The sequence below is a fragment of the Antechinus flavipes genome, chromosome 4 (assembly GCF_016432865.1).
Source record: "Antechinus flavipes isolate AdamAnt ecotype Samford, QLD, Australia chromosome 4, AdamAnt_v2, whole genome shotgun sequence".
In the NCBI taxonomy this organism is placed as follows: Eukaryota; Metazoa; Chordata; class Mammalia; order Dasyuromorphia; family Dasyuridae; genus Antechinus; species Antechinus flavipes.
Genome location: NC_067401.1, coordinates 258,574,378 through 258,599,711, shown reverse-complemented (window position 1 = coordinate 258,599,711; position 25,334 = coordinate 258,574,378). Strand labels below are relative to the sequence as shown.

The 25,334-nt window shown below is 35.6% G+C and overlaps 2 protein-coding genes across 2 annotated transcripts in view; one reads left to right on the top strand and one right to left on the bottom strand.

Annotated features, from left to right (window-relative positions):
- Positions 1 to 17,654, top strand: part of RARS2 (arginyl-tRNA synthetase 2, mitochondrial) — a 94,325-nt gene extending 76,671 nt beyond the window's left edge. The window contains exons 21-22 of the transcript XR_007953585.1: positions 12,247 to 12,486; positions 13,637 to 17,654. The gene's annotated coding sequence lies outside the window, so the exon portion shown is untranslated. The remainder of the gene's footprint in view (positions 1 to 12,246; positions 12,487 to 13,636) is intronic.
- Positions 1 to 25,334, bottom strand: part of SLC35A1 (solute carrier family 35 member A1) — a 45,434-nt gene that overhangs the window by 17,209 nt on the left and 2,891 nt on the right. The window contains exon 2 of the mRNA XM_051997378.1: positions 20,915 to 21,092. Coding sequence (XP_051853338.1) covers positions 20,915 to 21,092 — 178 coding nt within the window. The remainder of the gene's footprint in view (positions 1 to 20,914; positions 21,093 to 25,334) is intronic.

Genomic DNA, 25,334 nt, shown 5'->3' with positions numbered 1-25,334 from the left:
CCATGCCATCATGTATTCAAACTTTATTTGCTTCTTTTATCTCTATCTTGATGATTTCCACATCTACTTGTCCTGCCCCACTCTGGTGACTTCCTATTTAATATCATATTTCCAAATATATCCAAAATGGAACTCATTGTTTTTCGCCTTAATCCTTCCCCACTTCCTATTGTTATGGGCACAAATACCTTTTATAGCCAGGCTATGATGCAGACTTCCCAAGATCCGAACATGGGAAGACAGGGTCCCTTTTGGCAAGGGACTTCCAGAGAGACTCGTCAATGTTTTCAATGTGGTAAAGTAGTGCATCTGAAAGCTCAATGTTGGCATAAACACAGAGTGAGAAAACAGGGTGGGAGAACAAGACCCAAAACCCATGTCCAAAATGTAACAGAGGCTTCTATTGGGCATCAGAATGTAGACTGATTCAGGGAAACGGGATGAGGGACCCAGCCCCAAAGGACAAAGCAAAAAATACTTGGGGCATGATGGCAGCTGATGCTACACACAGACAGTCTTTAAAAGTTCAGTATTCAGACATGATCAATTAGCCAGAAGCAATCTGATGGGAGAAAGGGATTACATAATCAGCCAAGAAGCAACCTGATGAGAGAAAGAGATTACAATTGGGGAGAATAGAGTTGTATGCAGCGGGGAATACTGAGATACCCGCTGGAGAGGTGAAATCTGTTCCTCTCCAGCCTATGGATCCCTTGCCTCCAAGCATAGTAAGCTTGACCATTTCACCTCCTGAGAGTATGTACAAAACAGTGTCTATACATACACTGATGTAGGAAACTGGGGAATGTGTAGATAATATCCCAGTCACTAATACAGGTAGACAAAGGTTAGACAATACAGGAGAAGTAGTAGCATCAGTAAATGATACAGACTCGTAATGGACAATTTGATGATAATTTTCCAGATTCTAATTCCCAACAGCAGAATCCAGGAATATTCTAGACAGCAGCAGTTACAGCTGACCAACCTATGTTCACTATCTATATAAATGGCATACCATTAGAAGGCTTGGAAAACACAGGTGCAGATCGTACAGTCATTAGAAGTGCCAGTTGGACCAGTCACTGACCAAAGATTAAGGCATACATCTATATGTCTGGGAGGATCAATAGCAGCTGAAATTAGTACTAGCCCTTTGAGATGGACATTTGAAGGTGAAACAGGAGTTTTACTCTTTATGTAGTTGAAAAAATCCCCATCAATCTGTGGAGAAGAGACATTTTATAACAATTAGGATTACAAATGAGTACTTCAGTTTTTTCAACAGGACTGCTGTTGATGGCCTGCCAACATTCTCACATGTTCCTATTCAATGGAAAACTGATACACCAGTATGGATAGAACAGTGGTCCTTAGCTAGTGAAAAAATTCAGGCCTTATTAGATATAATACAGGAGCAACTTGACCAAGGACCCTTACAACCTTCTTTAAGTCCTTTGAATTCCACTGTATTTGTTGTAAGAAAGAAATCTGGAAAAATGGAGGATGTTGACTGATTTAAGAAAAGTAAATGAACAGATGGAAACTGGGAACTCTTCAGCCTGGTTTTCCATTTCCTACTCAATTGCTTAGAGAATGGCCTCTTTTGAGTTACAGACATTAAGGACTGTTTCTATTATATCCCTCTAGATAAGGAGGATATGAAAAGATTTGCCTTTTCAGTGTCCAGCTGTTAACTTAGCTGAGTCTTATAAAAGATATGGACAGTTTTGTCACAGGGAATGAAAAATAGTCCTACTATGTGCCAAATGCATGTTGTTGCTGTTCTTACTCCAGTAAGAAAAGCATTTCCAAAAGTTATGTTGTTACATTACACAGATGATACATTGGGGTGGGCACCTGAGGAGCAAATGTTAGAAGCATGCCTACAAAAGACCACAGAAACACTGAGGAACAACAATTGCACATAGCTCCAGAAAAAATTCAAAGACATGCTCCTTTTCAAGATTTAGGATATGAAGTATACTTGTTGGTGCTTACAGTATAAAAATGTTCCTTAAGAGCAGAGAAGCTAAACACCTTAAATGACTTTCAGAAATTGATAGGAGATATCCAATGGATGTGTCCAGTGATAGGCTTAACTGCCTATCAATTGCAACCATTAAATAACATTTTAAAGGGAGACAGCGCTTTTAACTCACCATGCCAGCTTACAAAAGAAGTCAAGAGGCTTTGAGAGAAGTTGAATTGGCTTTATCCAATGTTACTGAAAGAGTCACTCAAAAACACTTGGAAAAACCAGTTTTTGCTACAAAAGAGGCACCCAAAGCAGTCCTTCATCAAGGAGACAGTGTGATAGAGTGGGTGAACCTCCCAGCAGAACCAGAATAAAGCCTTATTCCTTACCCAGTGCTCGTGGCTAGAATTTTATTAAAGGCCATTAAGCGAGCAGTACAATTATCTGGGATAAGACCTGACAAGATATACATCTTTTATACCAATGCACAAATTAATGTATGCTGTGAAATCATCCCAGAGTGACAAATTTTATTGGTCACAGCTCCAAATTTTACACACAGGTCTCCATTAAAGATAACCTGACTTATATAGTTGGCAATGGACTCTTGAAGAAGAGATTTCTAAAGTTCCTTTTAAAGGACCAACTATCTGTACAGATTCATCCAAACATAACATTTGTGCTGTATACTCTTGTGACTTAATTATAAAGAGAGTAGTCAAAACTCCTTTTCAGTGCACTCATCAGAATGAATTGTATGCAATCATTCTAGCTCTTACTTATTATCCAAGAGATATAAATATAATATCTGATTCAGCCTATTCAGTAGGTGTGGTACAAAGAATTACCACAGCCCAAATAAAATTTGTAGCTTCTAATATATATCAGTTCTTTAAGGAACTTCAAGAGCAAGTGAAAAAGCCTCCAGGTAAGATTTATATCTTGCATGTCCACTCTCATAGTGGATTTCCAGGTCCTATTTTTGATGGAAATTCAAAGGCAGATAGCCTTCTATGTTAGCCAATACTCCTTTATTTCTGTTAGCCCAAGAATCTCATTCTAAATTAGCATCAAACTGCTCGAGCTTACGTTTGCCATTTGGGATAATTAAAAGAGGAAGCTAGGAGCACAGTAAAAGCCTGTACAGTTTGCCTTCTTTTCCAAGCTCCTACGCTCAGGAAAGAACCCTTGTGGTTTGAGACCCAATGAAATTTGGCAAATGGATGTGACCCATTATAAATCTTTTGGTCATCTGTCTTTTATCCACGTTGTGGTAGACACCTTTTCAGGATTTACTTTTGCAATTCCAGCAACAAGAGACAGCATGAGTGGTCACTGAATTTCTTATACAAACATTTGCAATTATGAGTGTGCCACAAGCAATAAAAACAGATGATGAACCTGCATATACTTCTTTTTTTTTAATATTTTATTTTATTTTATAATAACTTTATATTGACAGAATCCATGCCAGGGTAATTTTTTTTTGCAACATTATGCCTTGCATTTGCTTCTGTTCCGATTTTTCCCCTCCCTCCCTCCACCTCCTCCCCTAGATGGCAAGTAGTCCTATATATGTTAGATATGTTGCAGTATATCCTAGATACAATATATGTGTGCAGAACCGAACAGTTCTCTTGTTGCACAGGGAGAATTGAATTCAGAAAGTAAAAATAACCCGGGAAGAAAAACAAAAATGCAAATAGTTCACATTCGTTTCCCAGTGTTCTTTCTTTGGGTGTAGTTGCTTCTGTCCATCATTTATCAATTGAAACTCAGTTAGGTCTCTTTGTCAAAGAAATCCACTTCCATCAGAATATATCCTCATACAATATCATTGTCGAAGTGTATAATGATCTCCTGGTTTTGCTCATTTCACTTAGCATCAGTTCATATAAGTCTCTCCAAGCCTCTCTGTATTCATCCTGCTGGTCATTTCTTACAGAACAATAATATTCCATAACATTCATATACCACAATTTACCCAGCCATTCTCCAATTGATGGGCATTCATTCAATTTCCAGTTTCTAGCCACTACAAACAGGGCTGCCACAAACATTTTGGTACATACAGGTCCCTTTCCCTTCTTTAGTATCTCTTTGGGGTATAAGCCCATAGTAGCACTGCTGGATCAAAGGGTATGCACAGTTTGATAACTTTGGGGGCATAATTCCAGATATGCATATACTTCTAAACATTTTGTACATTTTTGTGCACATTATAAGATTTTACACATAACTGGCATACCCTTTAATCTTCAAGGACAGGCAATAGTAGAGAGGAGAAACAGAGACATTAAGATGCTCCTCCAAAAACAAAAGAAAGGGGGAGCCACAGGTAACTCTAGAGAACTTCTAAATTTGGCTCTTTATACAATTAAGTTCTTGATTTTTGACAAAGATGCACTGGCTCCGGCAGACAGGTTTTATAACCCATAATAAGGGCAGTGTCCAGTGTGAGCAGCTCTACTATCTTTAAATAATCGCCAGGTGATGTGGAGAGATCCAGAAAGTGGTGAATGGAAGGGACCAGATAGGTTAACTCCTTGGGGGAGAGGGTTTGTTTGTATCTCTACAGATGGAGAAGGAATCAGATGGGTGTCAAAGAGCCACATTTGCCATGTCCATCAGAGAGAGATAGCACAGATCCTTGAAGAAGACCCAAGAAACATCAGGTGGTTCCATTTCTGACTGCGCCCACCACTGAAAGAGCATGGCAGTTATGGCAATTGAGTCATGGACATCAAAAATTGTTAATGAGACTGATGCAGGACCTGAGAAAAACCCCAGAAAACATTATCGTGTATTGGTCAAAGTATTTCTATATAGCAATGCAATAAACAGAAAAGCAGGAAAGTATATCTTAGGCATAAGTAAACAATAATTTTTCAACAACCCAAAGAAGCGATTCCCCCAAAATGTCAAAGAACCTAGAGTACAAACTTGTGAAAAAAATGTGAAATGCTTCCTTTTAAATGTTTTTTTTTTTTTTACCAACTTATGACTAAATTGAAAACAAAGAAATATGTAAAACGGCCCTAAGTTGATTGCTTCTGCTTCTTTAGTGATAGTTCAGAAGTTACTAACAATCAGCTTTTTTTGAGTGACTATCAACACTAATTAGCTGCTGCTATATTACCCTAGAAGAAACTAGAAGACAAAAATGCCTGCAGTTAAATGCAAGGATGATGTACAGTTTATTCTTTAGGAGCATATAAAGAAATTGGCCAAGCTGGGTTTACCATGGTGTTCCAAGGCATTCAAATCATCACTTCAAGAAAAACCTGGTCATCTTGCATTGTATTTGTTCGTGACAAATATTTGGAAAATATACTGTAATAATGAGTGATTTCAATTCAAAAGTGGGTATGAGCAAAAAATGTTGGAATATGTAATTCAGGCATCACAAAAAGGAAAGGGCAAAAGTTTACAGACAGGTGACATAGAAGATTAGATTAATCATCCATACTGATCATAGATACTTTCTTTGAGAAGATACACTGAACATGGAAAAGTAAAAAAAAAAAAATCAACTAAGAAAAAAAATTAATCAGTTACATTATAAACAGTCAAGTATTGACTATTGTCATTCCTAAATCCTGTAGAGGTACAGGATTACTTATTAGGATAGAAAATAAAATGAATAACAAACTAGAAAAATAATAGGGGACAACTCTGGTAATTCCAATCTGATCTAAATAAGCCTCTGAAATTAAAAATCAGAAATTCATAAAAGAATGAACACTAAGTTTCTATTGAGCTTGTCTCCCAATGAGATCATAAAGGAGGGAAAGGGACCCACATGTACAAATATGTTTGTGGCAGCCCTTTTTATAGTGGCTAGAAACTGGAAATTGAGTGGATGCCCATCAGTTGGACAATGGCTGAATAAGTTCTGATGCTAAGTAAAATGAGCAGAACCAGAAGATCATTATACATGGCAACAGCAAGATTATACAATGATAAAATCTGATGGATGTTGATCTCTTCAACAATGAGATGATTCAGGCCAGTTCCAATGCTCTTGTGATGAACAGAGCCATCTGCACCCAGAGAGAGGTCTATGGGAACTTAATGTGGATCACAACATAATATTTTCATTCTTTTTGTTGTTGCTTGCTTGCATTTTGTTTTCTTTCTCATTTTTTTCCTTTTTGATCTGATTTTTCTTGTGCAGCATGATATTTGTGGAAATTTATATAGAAGAATTGTACATATTTAACATATATTGAATTACTTGCCATCTAGGGGAAGAGGGGGAGAGAAGGGAGGGAAAAAATTTGGAACACAAGGTTTTACAATAGTGGATGTTGAAAATTATCCATGCTTATGTTTTGAAAATAAAAGGGTTTAATTTTAAAAAGTAATAAAATACAAAGACAAAATCCTAGAACAAAGAAAAAAAATGAACTGACAATTGATCACTATTTCAAAAGGAAGTTTAACTGGCATAAATAAATCATAACAAGATTAGAAAAAATCTTTGAAATTTTGGTCAGAAAATATCTGCTCTCTCTGCTAGACAGAGAAATACAGCAGTCAGTAGCAATATCAGTTCAAAACATTTAATTCATTTATAAAGTCTTAGAGAGGACACTGGGAAATTATATGTGGTATTTTCCTGTAAAATAACAAGAAATAGTGAAAGGAAAGGCAGTTTAGAGAAAGCTTGGTGAGACATTTAACTAAGCAAAATCTATGGGTATTTAAGAATAAATGGCAAGAAAAACAAACAACAACTAGAAAAGAAATATAAAGATTTTCATAACAAACTTCTCTATCATTGACAGTGAACACACTATTTCCAGGCTCTAATATCACAGCTCCAGATGTGCTACATGATTAAATAGACATGTCAGTGAGGAAAACAAAACTGGAAAGGGCAGCAAGACTATATCAAGTATGTAGAGAGGAAATCCCTACCAAATATAACGCTATTTTGAGGCACTAAAGAATAGCAATAGTTGGGAAAATCTCACAATTTATTTTGAAAAAAGTCAAGCAAGAGAATAACAAAACTAATAACATTCCAATCTATACAAAATTTTTATGAGAATTATCTATACATATATCAATGATATCTTTGATGAAGATAGGGAAAGGGCATTGATAGGCTTTTCCAAAAAATATTCTAGAGGATTATACCTCTTAAAGTCACAAACTAGAATAAAAACTGAAATAAATACAAGATTCCATTGTGCTTATTGAGTATAAAAAAAGTATTTTATTCAATAGAGCAAAACAATATTTTAAATACTTTTCTACAACAAGGTGTCTCCCATGAAATTGCCAAAATCATACAAGTCCTTTGAAAAATGTAATAGCTACGTATCTTTGTGGGGTAGCTCTTTGATTATTAATATTAAACAAAGCATCTATATGTTCACCAAAGACGATTACCACTGTAATGAAAAAGACATAATGAAGAAGAATTTCTTATACATGTTCCTATTTGCATCAAAATCTGGAACATGACAGAATCTCCCAACTGATATCCATAATCACTCATAAGAATTCAGCAAAACTTAGTGGATAACAGGTCTAGTAAATATAAAAATGGAATATATAAGACAATCTAGTAGGATGAAAATGACAATTTCCATACACTTTTCAAAAGATCAGAAAAAAATTAAATTGTATTAATATTCAATAGTTAGATTACCATGAGGGACATCACTAAGACCATTGCTGAAAAGTTATATATCATATGATCCCAGGCTGTGTGATCTGAAAATTAAAATTTTAGCTGCCAAGATAAAGACTGAGTTAATATCTCACCAGCAGAATTGTACATTTACTTCATAAAAGATTGAATTTACAGACAGAGTTGCTATTTTGTTTACATTTATCCATTATTACCATCACTGTTAATCACTAAAGATTTTTTATAAATGTTTTGCAACAAACACAAATGGTGCTGAAATATAAAATGAATTAATTTTTTTTAATCTAATGGTTTATTAGGGAACGACTCAGTTGCTATTTGCACTAATGGTGGAAAAGAAATAATGGGTAAAACTGCTGGCACTTTAGAACAAAGCAAAGCAGCAGCACCAAACTCTACTAGGAATCATTACAATCTTCAATGTCATGCACCTGAAGTTTAAAAAAATGAGTTTTATTTTTAAATGTTCTTGAAGAAGCAATACAAATTATTAGTTCTGTCTAGTCTTAACCACTTGAGTACAAATCTTTTTAAATATTCATTAAAATTCAGATCAAATTCTATGTGCACTATTGTTTCCAGATTACTAATGTTAGAACCCATTACCTTTTGCTAAATAGACAGATGGAGAGAACTTTGAATACAGATTATATTGTCAATCATGTTGCTAACCATTAACTTCCCCTTCCTCCTTCTCTCCATCCCTGTTATAAGGAAGAATGGCATAGTGAAAAACATTCTAGTTTCAATTTCTGTTTCTGACACATATTACACATGAAATCATGAGTAAGACACATAACTTCTTAGAGCTCCCTGCAACTCTCTAAATCTACAAGTTACAGAACCATTGCCAATCTGCACCACTGGAAGGAGTGTCCATACCTAAAGTTCCTCAAACCAATGAAATCACAGTTCTAAGGCCAGAAAAAAAATATTAGGGTATTATTGGAAGAGAGCAAATTACTGGGAAATGCACATGGCATAAAAATTTAAATGTATTAATATAGCATTTTAAAAATAAATCAGCTATTTTAAACTACAATTTAGTAGAGATCATATTACAATATTTTTTCAGATTATTCATAAAATTAATCAAGGTTTAAGGATCAGTTGCTAGCTATTTGCTTTTCTAAATTGTTTTAGTAATCAAAACAGATCGTTTAAATTTGCAAAAGAGGAAGTGAATATCTAGGTCATGTAGTTTTAGAACAAATACAACCTCTGTATTGTTTGCTGTTCTCAGTATCTACAAAGTTATAAACTTATAACGAAGCCAGAAATGGATCCTTAAAAGTCATATATGCTTTGGGTGTGTTGAGGCATAAACAATAAAATATATGTTGCACCTTAGTATCATTTATCCACTTAAAGAGAAAAAAAAATTATTCTGAAAACTTCAAAACTTTCTGCCCCTTCTGAAAGTGATTTGCCCAGGATTACATAGCTAGTAAGTGTCAAGTATCTGAGGCCAAATTTGAACTTGGGTCTTTCTGACTCCAGGGCCAGTATTTTAACCAGTATACCACCTAGGTGCCCTGCTCCTTGTAAATTAATGAAGTAATCTCTCAAATATCTATAGTTCTATAAATATTTATTTATTCAAACTCTGCTTTCTCTCTTACTACTTTTTAATTTGAGACATTTTATTAATATTTATTAATACAAATTTGGAAAGAAAGTTATGAGGTAAAACATCACTTTTTCCAATTTTTTTATGTAAATAATTTTTAGAGAAAACTATTGTCACTAAAAGTTAAAATGTTTTAGGTTTTCTATGGGTTTTAATTACATACAATGTTTCCTCTCTTCTAATGCCATAAGTAATGTGACAATAAGTATATTTAGCATATAATTTTATTTTTACAAGTTATTATTTATTATGGCAATTATCTGATTGTATATAAGTATGTATTCACGTAGGATAGAAGTAAATAAGTATCAGAACAAGAGAAAGGACTATCAAAAAGTTTAATTTTGTATTCTATTTTTAAATTATTTTTAAGGCCGCTGTTTAATCAGAAAAGGATTTTTTGCTTTCATTCTTGAATGTTTAAAAAAAAAAAGAAAAAGAAAAAGGAGAAAACTCTTTAGTGTTTTGTGAAAGCACTAATTTTTTATTAGTTTTAACTTTCTGAAATTTGGAAAAAGTGAATAAAAGTAAACATAACTCATGGGATGAGATCAAATTAATTTTTTTTAAATATTTGAAATATATGAACAACAACAACAAAATATATGAAATATCTTTAATATTCTGGCAATAACTGTCATTAAGTTTTACTAACTATCCATAAGATTTTGGCAATCCCAAAGAACACAAAGAAGGTATAGTTTCTGACCTATATATAGGTATATAACAATTTATACCTTGCAAAGAACCTATCAAATCATAAGAAAGGAATACTTTTGAGAGAACACTCAACTAAAAATTGATTTTAGTGTTTCAATAATGCAGATAATTAAGACAAAGGTAGCATACACATACACACATATTAAATGTTACTGTTCACTATCTAGGGTGTGTACACATCTATATAAGTGTACATCTATCTAATGTATGTACATATATACAATGGCAACTAATATTTTATGATGTTACCTGTAATAATATTTATCAATATTATGTTGAAATCTAGGCAATATATAAAACCTATTTGATGTTCCTTTTGAGATAAAAGTGCCCTGGGGGAAAAATCACTGAACAGAGTCTGAATATAGCAATTCTAGTCCTAGTTCTGTCACTTCTGGCCACATGACCTAGAATAAATCACCAAGGCCTATTTCAGAGCACATGGCTTCCTCTCATACAAAATTAGAGGGATATAAACTATATGTTCTATAAGATCTCTTTCCACCTCTAAAATCTTTGAAAAGAGTTGCAGATTAGGGGGGCCCATCTCTCCAAATCAAGTGGGTTTGAAAAGCTTTGCTTTGAATATTCCTGAGAAGTCAAGTGAAGGAGTAATAAAAGAGTGCTTGATTTGGGAGCCCGAAATTCTATCTCTGACATTCACTTAGGTATGTGACTCAGTATGATGAAATCACTTATCCTCAACTCTAAAATGAGAATACCAGTAATATCCACCTTCACCCCAGTGAGATCCAAATGATGTGAAAGTACTTACTTCACAAATCTCAAACTGATAAATAAATGTCAGTATTATTGTTAAAAGATAATACCTTAGGCTTAGTCATGTGATTTGCACAAGATTGTTACCACTGTGACTATTTTGTGTGGTGCAAAATATTAGGGGTTTCCCCAAGATACCTGATGGCAACCCAAGAAAACAACAGATGAGAGCTTCAGATTAAAGTGATTTATTAAAGTATTTTATTACAGAATAAAGCAGCAGTTCACTGATTCTCTGTCTCCATTTCATGTAACCACAAAGAAGAAAACAAAAATATAATCTCCTTCATTATTGAATATTTGTGCTAGGTTCTATGAGTAAGACCATTTTTAATCCAGAGGACATTAAAAATGGTCTCACAAATTTAAATTTCAACCCCAATTTCAACTTGGACCAAACTTATCTTTAATTGACTCTAGGACCTCACCACATAGTGTGGGTAGGGCCAACAAGATTCTGATTGCTACAATATATTCCATCTGCTTAATTGTTTTAGACTCCTACTTATAATACTTTGTTTGCTATTTTAGCATTGTTTCAAACTGAAGCCTCACTGTAAGCATAAATGAACTGACATTGCTTACCAGAAAAAATATGCATTTCTATCTTGCTGCATTGGTACATTACGATCTTTTCTCCTTAAAATCAAAATTATTATGAAATTCCCTCACCCCTAAGTCAGCATTAATATATTAGAATCCCAAGGATAAATTCTAAATTCTTCATTATAAACCATTTCATTAGTATCCCTTGAAGAGAAAGGCTCCAGACCATTTCCCTTGGCAAAAAAAAAAAAAAAAAAAGTCCAATGGAGAAACCAACACCCCAAAACCTATTTCCTTGCAATACTTTTATATCTAATTCAAATCTTTTGGAATTTCAGCATTTTTGTATAAACTATTAGGAAGATCATTGTTCCCAAAATTGTGATAATTTTTAGCTCAATCTAAGTAAAGCAGTCAATTTTTTATAACAGATTTTTTCATTCTAAATAAAGATGAGGACAAACCTTCTGATCTCACTCCTCTCATCTCATTTAGTCAATCACTAAACTGGGAACTAGAAAAAATAAACACTTATATGTGTGTCAGAGAAAAACTTTTTCATATCTAGTATCTCCCTATGGGCCACTTCCAAATGTCACTCATAGGTTAGGTCTCCAGGCAGGGCAATTATCTCAGGTTATACTCTCTAAGTCTACATTCTTAAAACAATATGTAACAAGCCTCCACTACTGTACTTCCCTTTAACAGTCAGTCAGGAGTCATGATAGCTAAAAACAAAGTTTAGTAAGACAGTATAGTAAGAACAGTATATACAAATCATGCCCCTCATAAAACACACTGTCCCACCAATAAACATACCATCAGTAAGAACAGTGAGCACATTAAAAAAAAAAATTATATATATATATATATATGATTTTCATTTTATTTCAGCAGACCATTTCACAATGCAAATTTTCCCCACAGATATGGAGGAGGAAGAGAAGGAGACACAAAGGAGACCACAAACCCATAGAGGGAAAAGACTGGCATATGGTTCAAGCACAGAGAAGCGAGAGCAAGAAAAGGCACACACAGAGGCTGAAAACAGTCATGTAATGGCCTGGTTGGAATGAAGAAAAAGGGCACGAGGACCAGATATGAACATAGAAGAAAATAGGCAACACGCAGAGGCCAGGAATAGATTTGCAGCACCCCAGCACTTGGGTAAGTGGGTGTCTCCTCTCAAGCCAAGTACCTGATCTGGCATCAGCCATCTATAGGTATCATCAGTGCTTTCACTTGGGTTTTTTTTGATGGGAAGAGAAGGCCATGGAGTGCTGAGCTAACAGGTAGAGGCAGGAGGGAGGAGCACAGTATTAGAAAGTTAATTAAGTAGTTTTCTGGGATGCAAATTTCTTTATATAAAGTTAAATTTGTATAATGCGAATATATATATCACAAGAACTAACTAAATCTGATAGACAGGTAGAAAACACATGGCCAAAACAACTCCTATCTCTGAATGTCTACAGCTACATCCCACCCTCCTCCCAAACAGCATCTCCACTGGGAAGGTCATTCAGTTTGATTCCCTGACTTGCTCCTCTTTGTAGCTCAACTTCCTATTCTAGGGTTAATTAACTCTTTTTATTCTACAGCTGACACCTTTCCCTGCTGTCAAGTTATACTCTTCACCTTTCTCTACTGTCAACTCTCTCTTTGAAGCTGTCTTGACTGAAAGCTTAAGAGTTTCTTTCCTGATTTTTACGGGGAAGCAACTGATCCTTTGGAGCCAATGACTCCAGCTAGCTATCCAAATTCCATCAAGGTTGATTAATAGAATCAGTTTTTGAACTACTTTATACTTTAAGATCTAAATACCTTGTTGTCTTTTGTTACTTGTGATTTCATCAATTAGGCTAGGGCACCTCAGGAGTCTCCTGATCAACTCCCTTACTAAATACCAAAGAGTCAACTGCTATCTTTCTCTGTCCTCTCAATTATTATGGGTGCTGACACTTAGGTGTAATGGGCTGAAATTGAGTAGATGCACTTGGACAGCTGAGCACTTAAGGCTTATTGGATAATATTCTATTAGCATATGCTTGGAAAATGGCTTACCCTACTATCCAGTGCTGGCTTGATCTGTTGGTGTGTACAGAGAATTTGTAAGGGGGATTAGAGGGTGGAGTAAGATAAGCAAGAGTCACTTTTGGCTGCTGAGAGAGGAAGAAGAGAGGTGTGGAGATTCCTATGTCCATCCCTCTCACTTTGACAGAGAATAAAGACCAAGGGCTTTTGCTTATCTTGAGTCCGGCTGATTTTTAAAGTATCCAGGGTGCTGACTCCATCTTCACATTTGGCGCCCAAACAGGGACCAAGGAACCTACTTTCACTGAAGAAGTCTACTTTGACCAGGAAATTGGGCGAGTATTTTAATAGACAAACAGGGAACTTACTTTGTTAAGGGCTAAATCAGTAACTTTTTCTAGCTGAAATGGGGTTAGATATTAGGAAAATATTCTTCCCTACCCCACTCCCATCCTTATCCCCACCCCCAAGGGGCGCTATAGAAAACATACTTAAGTTGATCAAGGGACAAGGCTTAATTGTAACTTGGGAACAGATCGCTAGACTCTTGGGTACATTAGAACACACGACCCCTTAGTTCTTAGAGGAAGAAGTAGAAATAGATAATTGGAAGCTTGTAGGAGATCAATTATGTGAATACTACAATGATAAAGGTCCTCATTCAGTTTCCAACAAAGCATTCTATATATACAACATAATACAATTGGTCTTGAAGAATCCTGCAAGTTATGGAAAAAAGAAAAATTTTCATAACAGCCAGATGAGGAAGTGTGAGGAAAAAGAGGACTAAGAATGGAATAATGACATTGCCAGAGGGCATGGGGAGTTAAGTGAGGTTCAAGGGTATGGTGATTCTCCTTCTCCCAAGGAAGCTTCAATTCTGCCTACACCTACAGAGCAGATCCCTGACACACCCCCATCAACTCCACCTTCCAGAATAGAGGGAGGAGGAGTAGTGGGAGGGACAGTGATACCACCAGCACCTCCCCCCCCCACCACCACCCAGCAATCACCCCCCTCCTATGAGTAGATTGCAAAAGGCAATACTTAAAGCCACTGAGGAAGGGAAGGATATAGCTGATTTGAAATTAGGTGTGTATCCAGTGATTCAACAGTTTAACTCTTCAGGTCAAGAAAGTAGAAAATACGCTCCTTTTGATATAGAAATCTTCAAAAACCTGAAAAAGGCTCGCACTCTTTATGGGGCTACATCAGCCTATGTTAAGATGTTACTACAGAATTTGGCTTATGAAGTCTTAACCCCTAGTGACTGGAAATCTATAGCAAGGACATGCTTAGAACCTGGACAAAACTTGTTGTGGCTTTCTGAATATAGTGAGCTCTGTAGGATACAAGCCCAACAAAATAGTCAAAGTGGAGTTAATACTCCAATCATCCATGACCAATTAAAAGGTGTAGGTTTTTATGCAGACATTTCAATACAGATTAATTATTCCATAGCAGCATATGAGCAAATTGCTGCTGCTACTGCTATCAGAGCATGGGCTTCCCTCCCATAAAAACAACAAGGGTGAGGCCTTCACAAAAATTGCACAAGGATCAAGTGAACCCTTTGTTGATTTTGTGGGATGTTTACAGACAGCTGTCATATGAACTAATGGTGAAAATGCAGTAACAGATATTTTGATAAGGCAACTTGCTAAGGAAAATGCTAATGAGGCTTGCAGAAGAATTATACTAGGACTGCACAAGGATGCTCCTTTAGAGGAGATCATAAGACACTGTGCCATAGTGGGCATAAATGCCTTTTATAGCCAGGCTATGATGCAGACTTCCCAAGATCCTAACATGGAAAGACAGGGTCCCTTCTGGCAAGGGACTTCCAGAGAGACCCATCAATGCTTTCAGTGTGGTAAAGTAGGGCACCTGAAAACTCAATGTTGGCATAGAGACAGAATGAGAAAACAGGGTGGGAGAACAAGACCCAATACCCCATGTCCAAAATGCAACAGAGGCTTCCATTGGGCCTCAGAATGTAGGGAATTCAGGGAAATGGGATGAGGGGCCCAGCTCCAGGCCCCCAGGCAAAAAACACTTGGGGCATGATGGCAGCCGATGCTACATCTAGAGAATGCCTATAAGTCCAGTACCCAGATATGACCAATCAACTAGGAAGCCATCTGATGGGAAAAAGGGATGGTGTGCCACAAGCAATAAAAACAGACAATGCATACACCTCCAAACATTTTGCACACTTTTGTGCACAGTATAAGATTTTACACACCACTGGCATATCCTTTAATCCTCAAGGACAGGCAATAGTAGAGAGGAGAAACAGAGACATTAAGACGCTGCTCCAAAAACAAAAGAAAGGGGGAACCACAGGTAACCCTAGAAAGCTTCTAAATCTAGCTCTTTATACTATTAACTTCTTGATTTTTGACAAAGATGCACTGGCTCCGGCAGACAGGTTTTATAACCCACCGGAAGGGCAGTGTCCAGTGCGAGCAGCTCCACTATCTTTAGATAATTGCCAGGTGATGTGGAGAGATCCAGAAAGTGGTGAATGGAAAGGGACCAGATAGGCTAACTGCTTGGGGGAGAGGGTTTGCTTGTATCTCTACAGATGGAGAAGGAATCAGATGGATGCCAACAAGCCATATTCGCCTTGTCCATCGGAAAGAGATGGAGCAGACCCTTGAAACGAAGAAGAAGACCCAAGAAATATCAGGTGGTTCCATTGCTGACTGTGTCCACCACTGAATGAGCATGGCAGTTATGGCATTTGACTCATGGACTTCAAAAATTGTTGGATTTCAGCGAAAGAACTCTGGGAGATGACTAAGAGCCATTACATAGAATTCCCAATCCCTATATTTTTGTCCCCTTGTATTTTTTATTTCCTTCACAGGCTAATTGTACACTATTTCAGAGTCCAATTCTTTTTGTACAGCAAAATAACTGTTTGGACATGCATACTTATTTTGTATTTAATTTATACTTTTAACATATTTAACATGTATTGGTCAATCTGCCTTCTAGGGGAGGGGGTGGAGGGAAGGAGGGGAAAAAATGGAACAAAAGGTTTGGCAATTGTCCATGCTATAAAATTACCCATGCATATAACTTGTAAATAAAAAGCTATTTTAAAAAAAAAAGGAAAAAAATGTTGGACTTCAAAATCCTCAAGAATCATTGGATCTCTGAGACATGATAAGACTGTTGTAGGACTTGAAAATCTACAGGAATCGTTGGATTCCCTAACATATAAAAAGACAGTTACAGGACTTCAAAAACTTGTGAAGATCATTGGATTCGCTGACACGTGAAGCAACAGACAAGATATTGGTTTTGGACTATCTCTTGGCTGCTGAAGAAGGCGTATGTGGGACTGTTGTTTACAAATCCTCCTTCTAGGACTTCTGGCAATCTTTTACAACACCATGTTGATTCATATTGTTTGTTATGCCACTACTTGTGTGTACAATTCATGTTTGTTACACCACATCAAGCCTGCACTGACTATTGGGAGAGTCATCACTAATAGCCTGTGCGTTTTTGCTGTGTGCTTGTGTAATACCTCCCATACTGATGGGTTTGTGCATACCTGTTTCTAATAAGACCCTTCAGCCCAGAAAACCACTAGCAACCCCCACTTCCCTTTGGTGCTTTTCATCTCCCTTCCTGAGATGTCAGGGAGGGCATGATCATCTCCTTTTTAGGGCTTTCCCCTCCCTTCCTGAGAAGTTGGGGAAAAGGAGGGGAACATGATCACCTCTTTGTGTTCTAAAACAAAAGAAAGCGGGAGATGTAAGGGGCTGAAAATGAGCAGATGCACTTGGACAGCTAAGCATTTAAGGCTAAATATTTATTGGACAATACTCTATTAGCATGTGCTTGGAAAATGGCCCATCCCACTATCCTGTGCTGGCTTTATCTGTTGGTGTATACAGAGAATTGTAAGTGGAGATTAGAGAGTGGAGTAAGACAAGGGAAAGTCACTTTTGGCTGCCAAGAGAGGAAGAAGAAAGATGTGGAGATTCCTGTCTCTCTCACTTCGACAAAGAATAAAGACCAAGGGCTTTTGCTTATCCTGAGTCCAGCTGATTTTAAAGTATCCAGGGTCTTCACATTTAGGGGTTCTGATTCCTCAGGATAATAACAAGATCCTAGTGTTTCTCTTCTTCTACTCCCACTAGTTGATAGGTTTCTCAGAGAACTAGCAGAGATCCAATTCAAGACACAAACCATAGAAATATCATCTCAACTTCAGGTCTCCTAGACCGAAACTTGAAACAAAAATCATCCTTCAGTAAACTTCATTATGATTATAAATTCAATCTGTATAGCCTTTCTTTCCTGAATATAGTAATCACAAAATAATTTATTTAGATGGTAATTGTCACTAAATGTAGGCAATAATATGAACAGAGGAATATAATTAATTTCCCTTTTCAACTGCTATCTACAAACTCCAAAAATAACCTCAACTCATTTGGGGAGGGAAAAAGAATTAAAACACTAGAATATCTTAGTCACTTAGGCTTGACACTTAAGAAGAAGCTTATATTTGACTCTTTCCTATCCCACAACATTTAATATGCTGCCAGATTCTACCAGTTCTATCTCTGCCTCAAGGCTTCTCAACCTGTCCACAAATTTGAATGGGGAAAAAAATTACAGCTTTATTTTCATTAACAAAACTGGTATTTAGCATTTCTTTTAACTGTGAAGAGAGGTATGAAAATATTCTGAGAAGAGCTCTATAGGCTTCACAAAGAGATCTAAGACATCCATTTCCTCCCCATTCCCCCAAAATGGTTAAGAACCTTTGCTCTACAGAATCACTCATGCTACCAACTGTGTAGATCAGGCACTCATTATGACAGCTAATCTGTAACAATCTCCAAACAGTCCTCCATCTCCATTTCCTCCTCTACAGAGAAACCAAAATAATAAAGTATAGGTCTGATCATTTTATAGTCTAAACAAAAAAGTGAGTAATTCCCTCTTGCCTTGGAGAGAAACTACAAATTTGTCAACTTGATACTTAAGGTGCTCCACAGTCCTACTTTAAACTATCTGTTCAATTTTCTTTCATATTATTCCCTTTAATGCACTCCATAGTCCAAGCAAACCAGAACTAGCTATTCCCTAATTTCACTTTTCATTATTTCTTTGCATACATGCAAGTCCACGTATTCCCACAGGTTGTCCCCCATTGCCTAGAGTTCACGTCTGTTTTGTGAAATCCATACCTTCCTTCAAAGATCAGATAAAATTCTATGTCCTCCAAGAAGTCTTTCTGATTGTACCCAGCTGAAAGTGCTATCTCCCCTCCTCAACTTTTCCTCTATTATTTTGTCTCCATTTTTCTTATATCACTTTACATTCTGCCTTATATAGTATGATGCTTTCTCTGTACTTAAGTCTTATCTCCATCTGCCACTACCACTATGTAATAGGCTTATTAAGCTGTAACTCTATATCACAAATAATTGGTTTTGTTTAGTCATTTTTCAGTTGTGTCCAACTCTTTGCGACCAAATTTGGAGCTTCACCAGCAAAGATACTGGAGTAGTTTGCCATTTCCATCTCCAACTCATTTGATAGATGAGGACACTGAGGCAAATAGGGTTAAGTAATCTCCCCATGGTCACATAGCTAGTAACTGTGTGAGAACAAATTTGAATTAAAGATGAATCTTCCTGACTCTAGGCCTAATACTATTCACTATGCCACCTAGTTGCCCTTACAAGAAGTAAGCACTTTATAAAAAAAAAAAAAAAACCAAAAGAACTTAACTGCATGTTGATTGATAGACTATATATTGGATTACTTAGACTAAATTCAGGGCCTCTTTCTTCACCTTAAATAACTAAGCTTTTCCCTGGATTATAAAGTTGGTTCATTTGAAAGTATATCAACTCTTTTGGATATTCTTTATTAAATCATAGTTCTATTTTGTGAAATAATACTATTATTCCTTTGTCACTGTTTCTAATAAACATCCGATTCTATTTGAATTTTAATCTCACAAAAGAATTTAACAATGAAAGCCACTATGAAAATGGGCAATTCTGAAACATATTGAAATACTTCTTTAAAAGTATTTCTAAAATAACATAGAAACGCTGTCCAAATTTTCACTTACATTTTGAAGAAACGTCACTTGGCTTGTTTAATGTGAAGCAAATCACTTGGATTGTTTGATTGGATAAACAATACATTTAGTTGTTTGATTCTTTCTAGGGGAAAAAAAACCCTAAAATTTAACTCATTCCTTATAAACTTTATACTCATAAAGGGCTACATAACTGACATCAAAGTTTCCTATTAAATCAGAAAGCAAGCAAAATTGAAACAATAGAAATAAAAATTTTTTCCATTAAGATATTTCTATTTCCATTTGAAATAGAATACTATCTGACATTTAATCTGACAGCTACTCTCTTGATATTTCTCATTAAATGTTTGGAGCCCAAATATATATAAAAGGAATTAAAAATTAAATCTGTGCACAAATCTACAAATCATAAAACTTATGAACTAGTAGAAATCTCAAGGTATTAAGAAGTAAAATTTACTTTATTTAGGAGACAAAATCATCTATCTTCACTATCAGGTTCTTTTGATTATTTTCCTTTTTTCTCTAATTCATGCTTTCAGAGAACACTGATTTTGCTCTTGAAGTAAATGACAAAAACATTTATCATAAAAGGTAAGAATGAGCTAAAGAATATAATCCTCAGAGCAACTGTTCCAAACTTTTCCCCACTTTCTTCAAATTCCCATCCCATCAAAATCAATCTCAGGAGATAAACACGTCTCCTACTTTACTGATGATTTAGGCCATCCATCCTGAACTCTGAGGAAATCCATCCTATCTCTACTCTGGCCCTATACTCATTTTCCAATCTTTCTCTCTCTCTCAAATCTCAGGAGAAAAAAGCAAAACAGAACTGTCTATATTAGTTTTCAAGATTGATTTTTCTACTTGTATTCTCAATTTCATCCCACCTACCTTTACTCCTACACTTGGTCCACTCAATTATTTTCCCTCTATATTGTTAATCTTTCTCTCATTATTGGTTCTTTGCATGCCTTCAAATATGGACAGATTTTTCCTATCTTCAAGAAATCTTCTCGTGTTTCTAATGCTGCATCCCCTAATCATGTATCTTTCTTCTTCACTTCCAAAGTGATCTATATTTGCTACTTCCATTTCCTCTTTAGTCATTACTAATGTACTTTCATTCACAGTAATGAACATTAAGCTAAATTATTGGAGTTGTTTAGCTGGCTAATTCTTGAGTGTAAAGGTTCTGTACCCTAACTTATAGAAAGGTAAAAAACAGTACCACAGTGCTATACCACTCCTATGAAGGTGACATTTTTTAATCCCCACAAAGCAGGGAATCCGGTTAAATCTCATTAAATTTACTTTATTTGCCTTTTCACAGCTTTATTAGATCAAGCCCGATAATGATATCTCTCAAAAATAAAAATTAGTAACTATGGTTATGCAGGTATTAAAGACAGAATATCTAAACATGTAGGAAAATTTAACTCTAATATATTGCAAAATATTTATACTCACTTAGCTAAAATTCCAACACTTAACAATAACTTTATAACCTCTGAGATGCACACAGCTGTAGTTGAAAAGTAGAGTTCTTTGTCTGTTGTCCTTGTGTATCTTAAAGCTATGATGTAAGCTGCAGCCACCAGGGTCATCACTGTCAAGCAGTACAACTTGAATAGCAAACTGACATTTTCTGAAAAAATATTCAACAAAAATATAATTTAATGAATAATGTTATAAACAACAACTTTTAAAAATTACATTAAGAATGGCATTTAAAATAATTGGTTTAATTCAAAGGAGTATTTTTCCATTGCTTGTACTAAAGATATTCAAAAATACTGTCAATGTGAAATATTTATAAAGCTTAGTTCTAGAAAATCTCACCAATTTCAAGATTTAAAAATCCTTCATCCTCTGGACACTACACTTTGCATTAAAAATAAAACAGAAATGAAGAACTTTTACAATCACAAATTTGTCAAAGAAAAGGGGGCAGCATGAAAACAGGTAAAATGGTCAAGAACTCTAAAAAAGGAAGATTGCTCAAGGGGACTGGAAGGAGCCCAAAAACAAAATCTGATGATTTAAAGAATAATTATACTATGAGAAAGAGAAGTCAGTATCTAAAAATATTAGGAGAATATGACATAACGGACAACAAACAAAATATGGAAAAGGGCACATGCCCAAAAATGAAAGGAAAAAAACTGCAGAGCTATTTAAAAAGGAAGGGGGAGAGTCAAAGAATGAAAAATTCAATGAGCTAAGGCTTGTGGAAAAAATAGTAACAATTAGGAAGGAAAGGGCTTAGAAAGGTTTATTATGGAGAAAGAGAAGAGGGAGGGGAGGGGAACAGGAAGATGAAGGAAGGGGAAAAAGAGAAGGGGATGGAGAGAGCAGAAAAAAGGCAAGAGAAAGGGAGGAAGACAGAGACAGAGACTGATTTTGGAAATTACAAACTGGTAAACTCAATTTCTTACAAAATTCTAGAATGAATGATAAGAGCCAGTGTAGATTCATTAAAATCCAAGCCAGCTCTTCTAACCACCTTTTTTCTAATAAATCATATTTTTTCAAGAGGCCTACTAGATTGGGAGAACAGGGAAATGCTATAAATGCAGCCTATAACTGGATTTCAATAAGACATAACAGTAGTTATTCATGATAGCCATGGACAAAAGTAGTGTAAACTGTGTAACAAAGTAGAGTTAGATGGATTTGTCGATGAATTCTACTCAATAAATATTCAATGATAAATCAGTAAAAGTGTAGAGAGAGGAATCTCCCTGCCTCAGGTTTTTCCCCACTACAATCCATCCTCCACTAAGTTATCAAAATAATCTTCTAAAGTGCAGCTCTGATCATATCACCTTCCTAGTCAATAAACTCCAGTGACTCCCTAATACCTCCAGGATCAAATGCAAAATCTGCTCACTGTTCAAAGCCCTATATAATCTGGACCCTCCTGCCTTTCCAATCTTTTTACAAATTGCCCCCAAGTAGTACAAATCCAAAGATCCTTGATGTTTTTCAACATATTACTCCTTGCAACTCTGAACACTTTCACTAGCTGTCTCTCCTGCCCAAAATTCTCTTCCTTCTCATCTCCAACTCCTGGCTTCCTCATCTTCTATAAGAAGCTCTTCTGGATCCCTCTTAATGCTGGTACATTCCCTCTTATAGTATCTCCAATTTATCCTGAATATATCTTTTTTTATATACAATTGTTTGAATATTGTGAGCTCCTTGAAAGTAGAGACTATTTTTGAGACCATTCTCACGTTAAGTAAGAGGACTGTTCAACCTAAGTAATTATTAATGTGAATTTGTCTGCTTATGTAAGGAAAAAAGGGAAGGAGGGAGGGAGGGTGCCGAAAAGGAGGAAGCTGGCACACCATTCAAGGATGTGTGAGGCTAGGGACAGAAAAGCATTATGCATTATGCAGATTTGACTTTAGATATAGAATTCTGAACGAAATTCACATTTCAAAAAAAAATACAACCCCAAACCATCTGTTTACTGTACACTAATGCGCTTGCTCTCTGGCTTGCTCTCTCCCTCTCCCTCTCTCTTTCTCTCTCTTTCTCATTCTGTCTGTCTTTGTCTGTCTCTTGTCTCTATCTGTACTTGATATATAATAGGCACTAAATAAATGTTTATAAACTGACTATAGGATATATCTCATCATATATGGAGATGATGACTTATTAAAATATTTTTACAACAGTATTTCAAAAAAAATTATAACCTTTGAAGTCTTATGCATTTTATTTTATTTAAAAACATTATTCTCTAAATTCACACACATACATAAAGGGTTGGGAAAGCATATAATTAATCAGTACAATATATAGCTTAATTTCCACAATAGTTGTAACTAGTTCAAATTTTCCTTTGACATCATGTTGTGGAAAACAAATAAAAAACAAAAAACAAACCCCCCAAAAAACCAAGATAAACCAAAGAAACACAATATGTCTCAGATGTATTATGCTTCATTTTGTAAAGCATTTTTATAGATGCACTCTTCAGTTACTCCTAAATACCTAATTCATTTAAGAATTTCCTTTCTAATTTCAATGCAAACCAAAGTTGGCTGAAGTAACCTAACAAAGTACCTTATGTTCTGGTACTAAGAAAGTGGCCTTTCAATAAAACTATTGAAATGAAAAAAATTAAATTAAATTAAAATAAAAACATTATTTTGAGAAAGGGTCCACAGGCTTCACTATCCTGCTAAAGGAATCTCTAGTACCTCCCTCCCCCCCAAAAAAAAGGTTACTATTAATACCCTTTAATCTACAGAAAAATCCTTTTGCTTTTGAACTTTTGGATTGATAACATCTGTGCCTCACTTGATATTAATAATCAGAGGATCATAACTCACTGTTATTCAAGGAATCTTACTCGTTTTCAAACAACAACCAAGCATTTTACACATGCACAGAAGAAATCTTATTGGATATCTCATCATCAAAGAGAGGTAGGTATATTCACATTCACAGCCCAAATGTTATAATAGAATTCATAACATGTTAAAAGATCTAGAGAAGGCCTCTAGCATATCAGGTGGGCCCTTTATGGAGGTTCCATCACATTCTTACCAATCTCTCAATTCTTTAATCTTTTAAAATCCCCAAATCATCCTCTCCACTGTACTCCAGTCACACATAGGGATAGTCACATCCACCATTACCCACAAATGTTCTACTTCCTTAACCAAAAACTAAATTGTCTCTTCTGTATAATGAAGTAATTGGACTAGATGGCCACCAAGCTCCCTATCATTTCTGAACCTATGTTGCTTTAACTACAGTTTCCTCTCATTCCATCTCTCCCTATGCTTCATACCTCTCAAACTATTTATTCAATCTTGAGATACTCAAAACTACTGTTTTCTCAGTACTTTTTCCTGCTTTGACTTTATAGTCTTACTTTCCAAAATTCTACTTAATAATTAAGCAATTCAGCTCTCCATTGCTATCGATCCTAAAATACTTGATCACCACTCATCCCATACAAAACCTGTACTTGTAGATGACCTCAATCTACCTCTTTTATTCCTATTTACATGAAGTTGAACAGAATTGAAGTCACACAATCAGAATAACTGGATAAAAACATAAATGCATATAATCCAGCTTCATCTGGATTTTTTTAAGGAAATATTTTAGGAAAATAATTCTTGGATTTCCTCCAAATGGACTTCCAATCTTAATCCCCAAAGATGGTACCAAATCTTCTCTTCTCTCTTCAGTTTCCTATATTTGCCCTTTCTCCTTTCTTTCTCAGGTGAGAACTATAATGTGTCCATTGTCATCTCTTCCTCCTCTTTCCTCAGTACTTGGAATTCTCTTCTCTCTAACCACAATCTCACCTGGTAATCATCAACTTCCACAAAATCAACTATCACTTCTATGCTAATCCATTCATTCATTCAACAAGTACTTATAAAATGTCTACTACATGCAATATCTATATATAATATACAAATGTCTACTATATATAAGGTAGTCCAAATACTAGAAATAAAAAGACAAAACAAATGTCACCACAATAATTACATTTCATGGGGGTGAGGGAGGGAAAGATACACTGCTTTAACTGCTAAGTATGTACAATATATTTTGAGGAGAGCGCATAACAAATAATGTTGGAATCTTTACAAACTGTTAAGTCATTAGAGTTGATAGAGACAATAATTATCTAATTTAGCATGGTTCAGTATCATTGATCTGATCTTACAAGGAGATGTTTTGGGCCAGAACCTGAAACAAGGGCCATGGGTAACCCTAGAGAACTTCTAAATTTAGTTCTCTATACCATTAATTTTTTAATCTTTGATAAAGATGCACTGGCTCCAGCAGACAGGTTTTATAACCCACCAGAAGGGCAGTGTCCAGTGCGAGCAGCTCCATTATCTTTAGATAA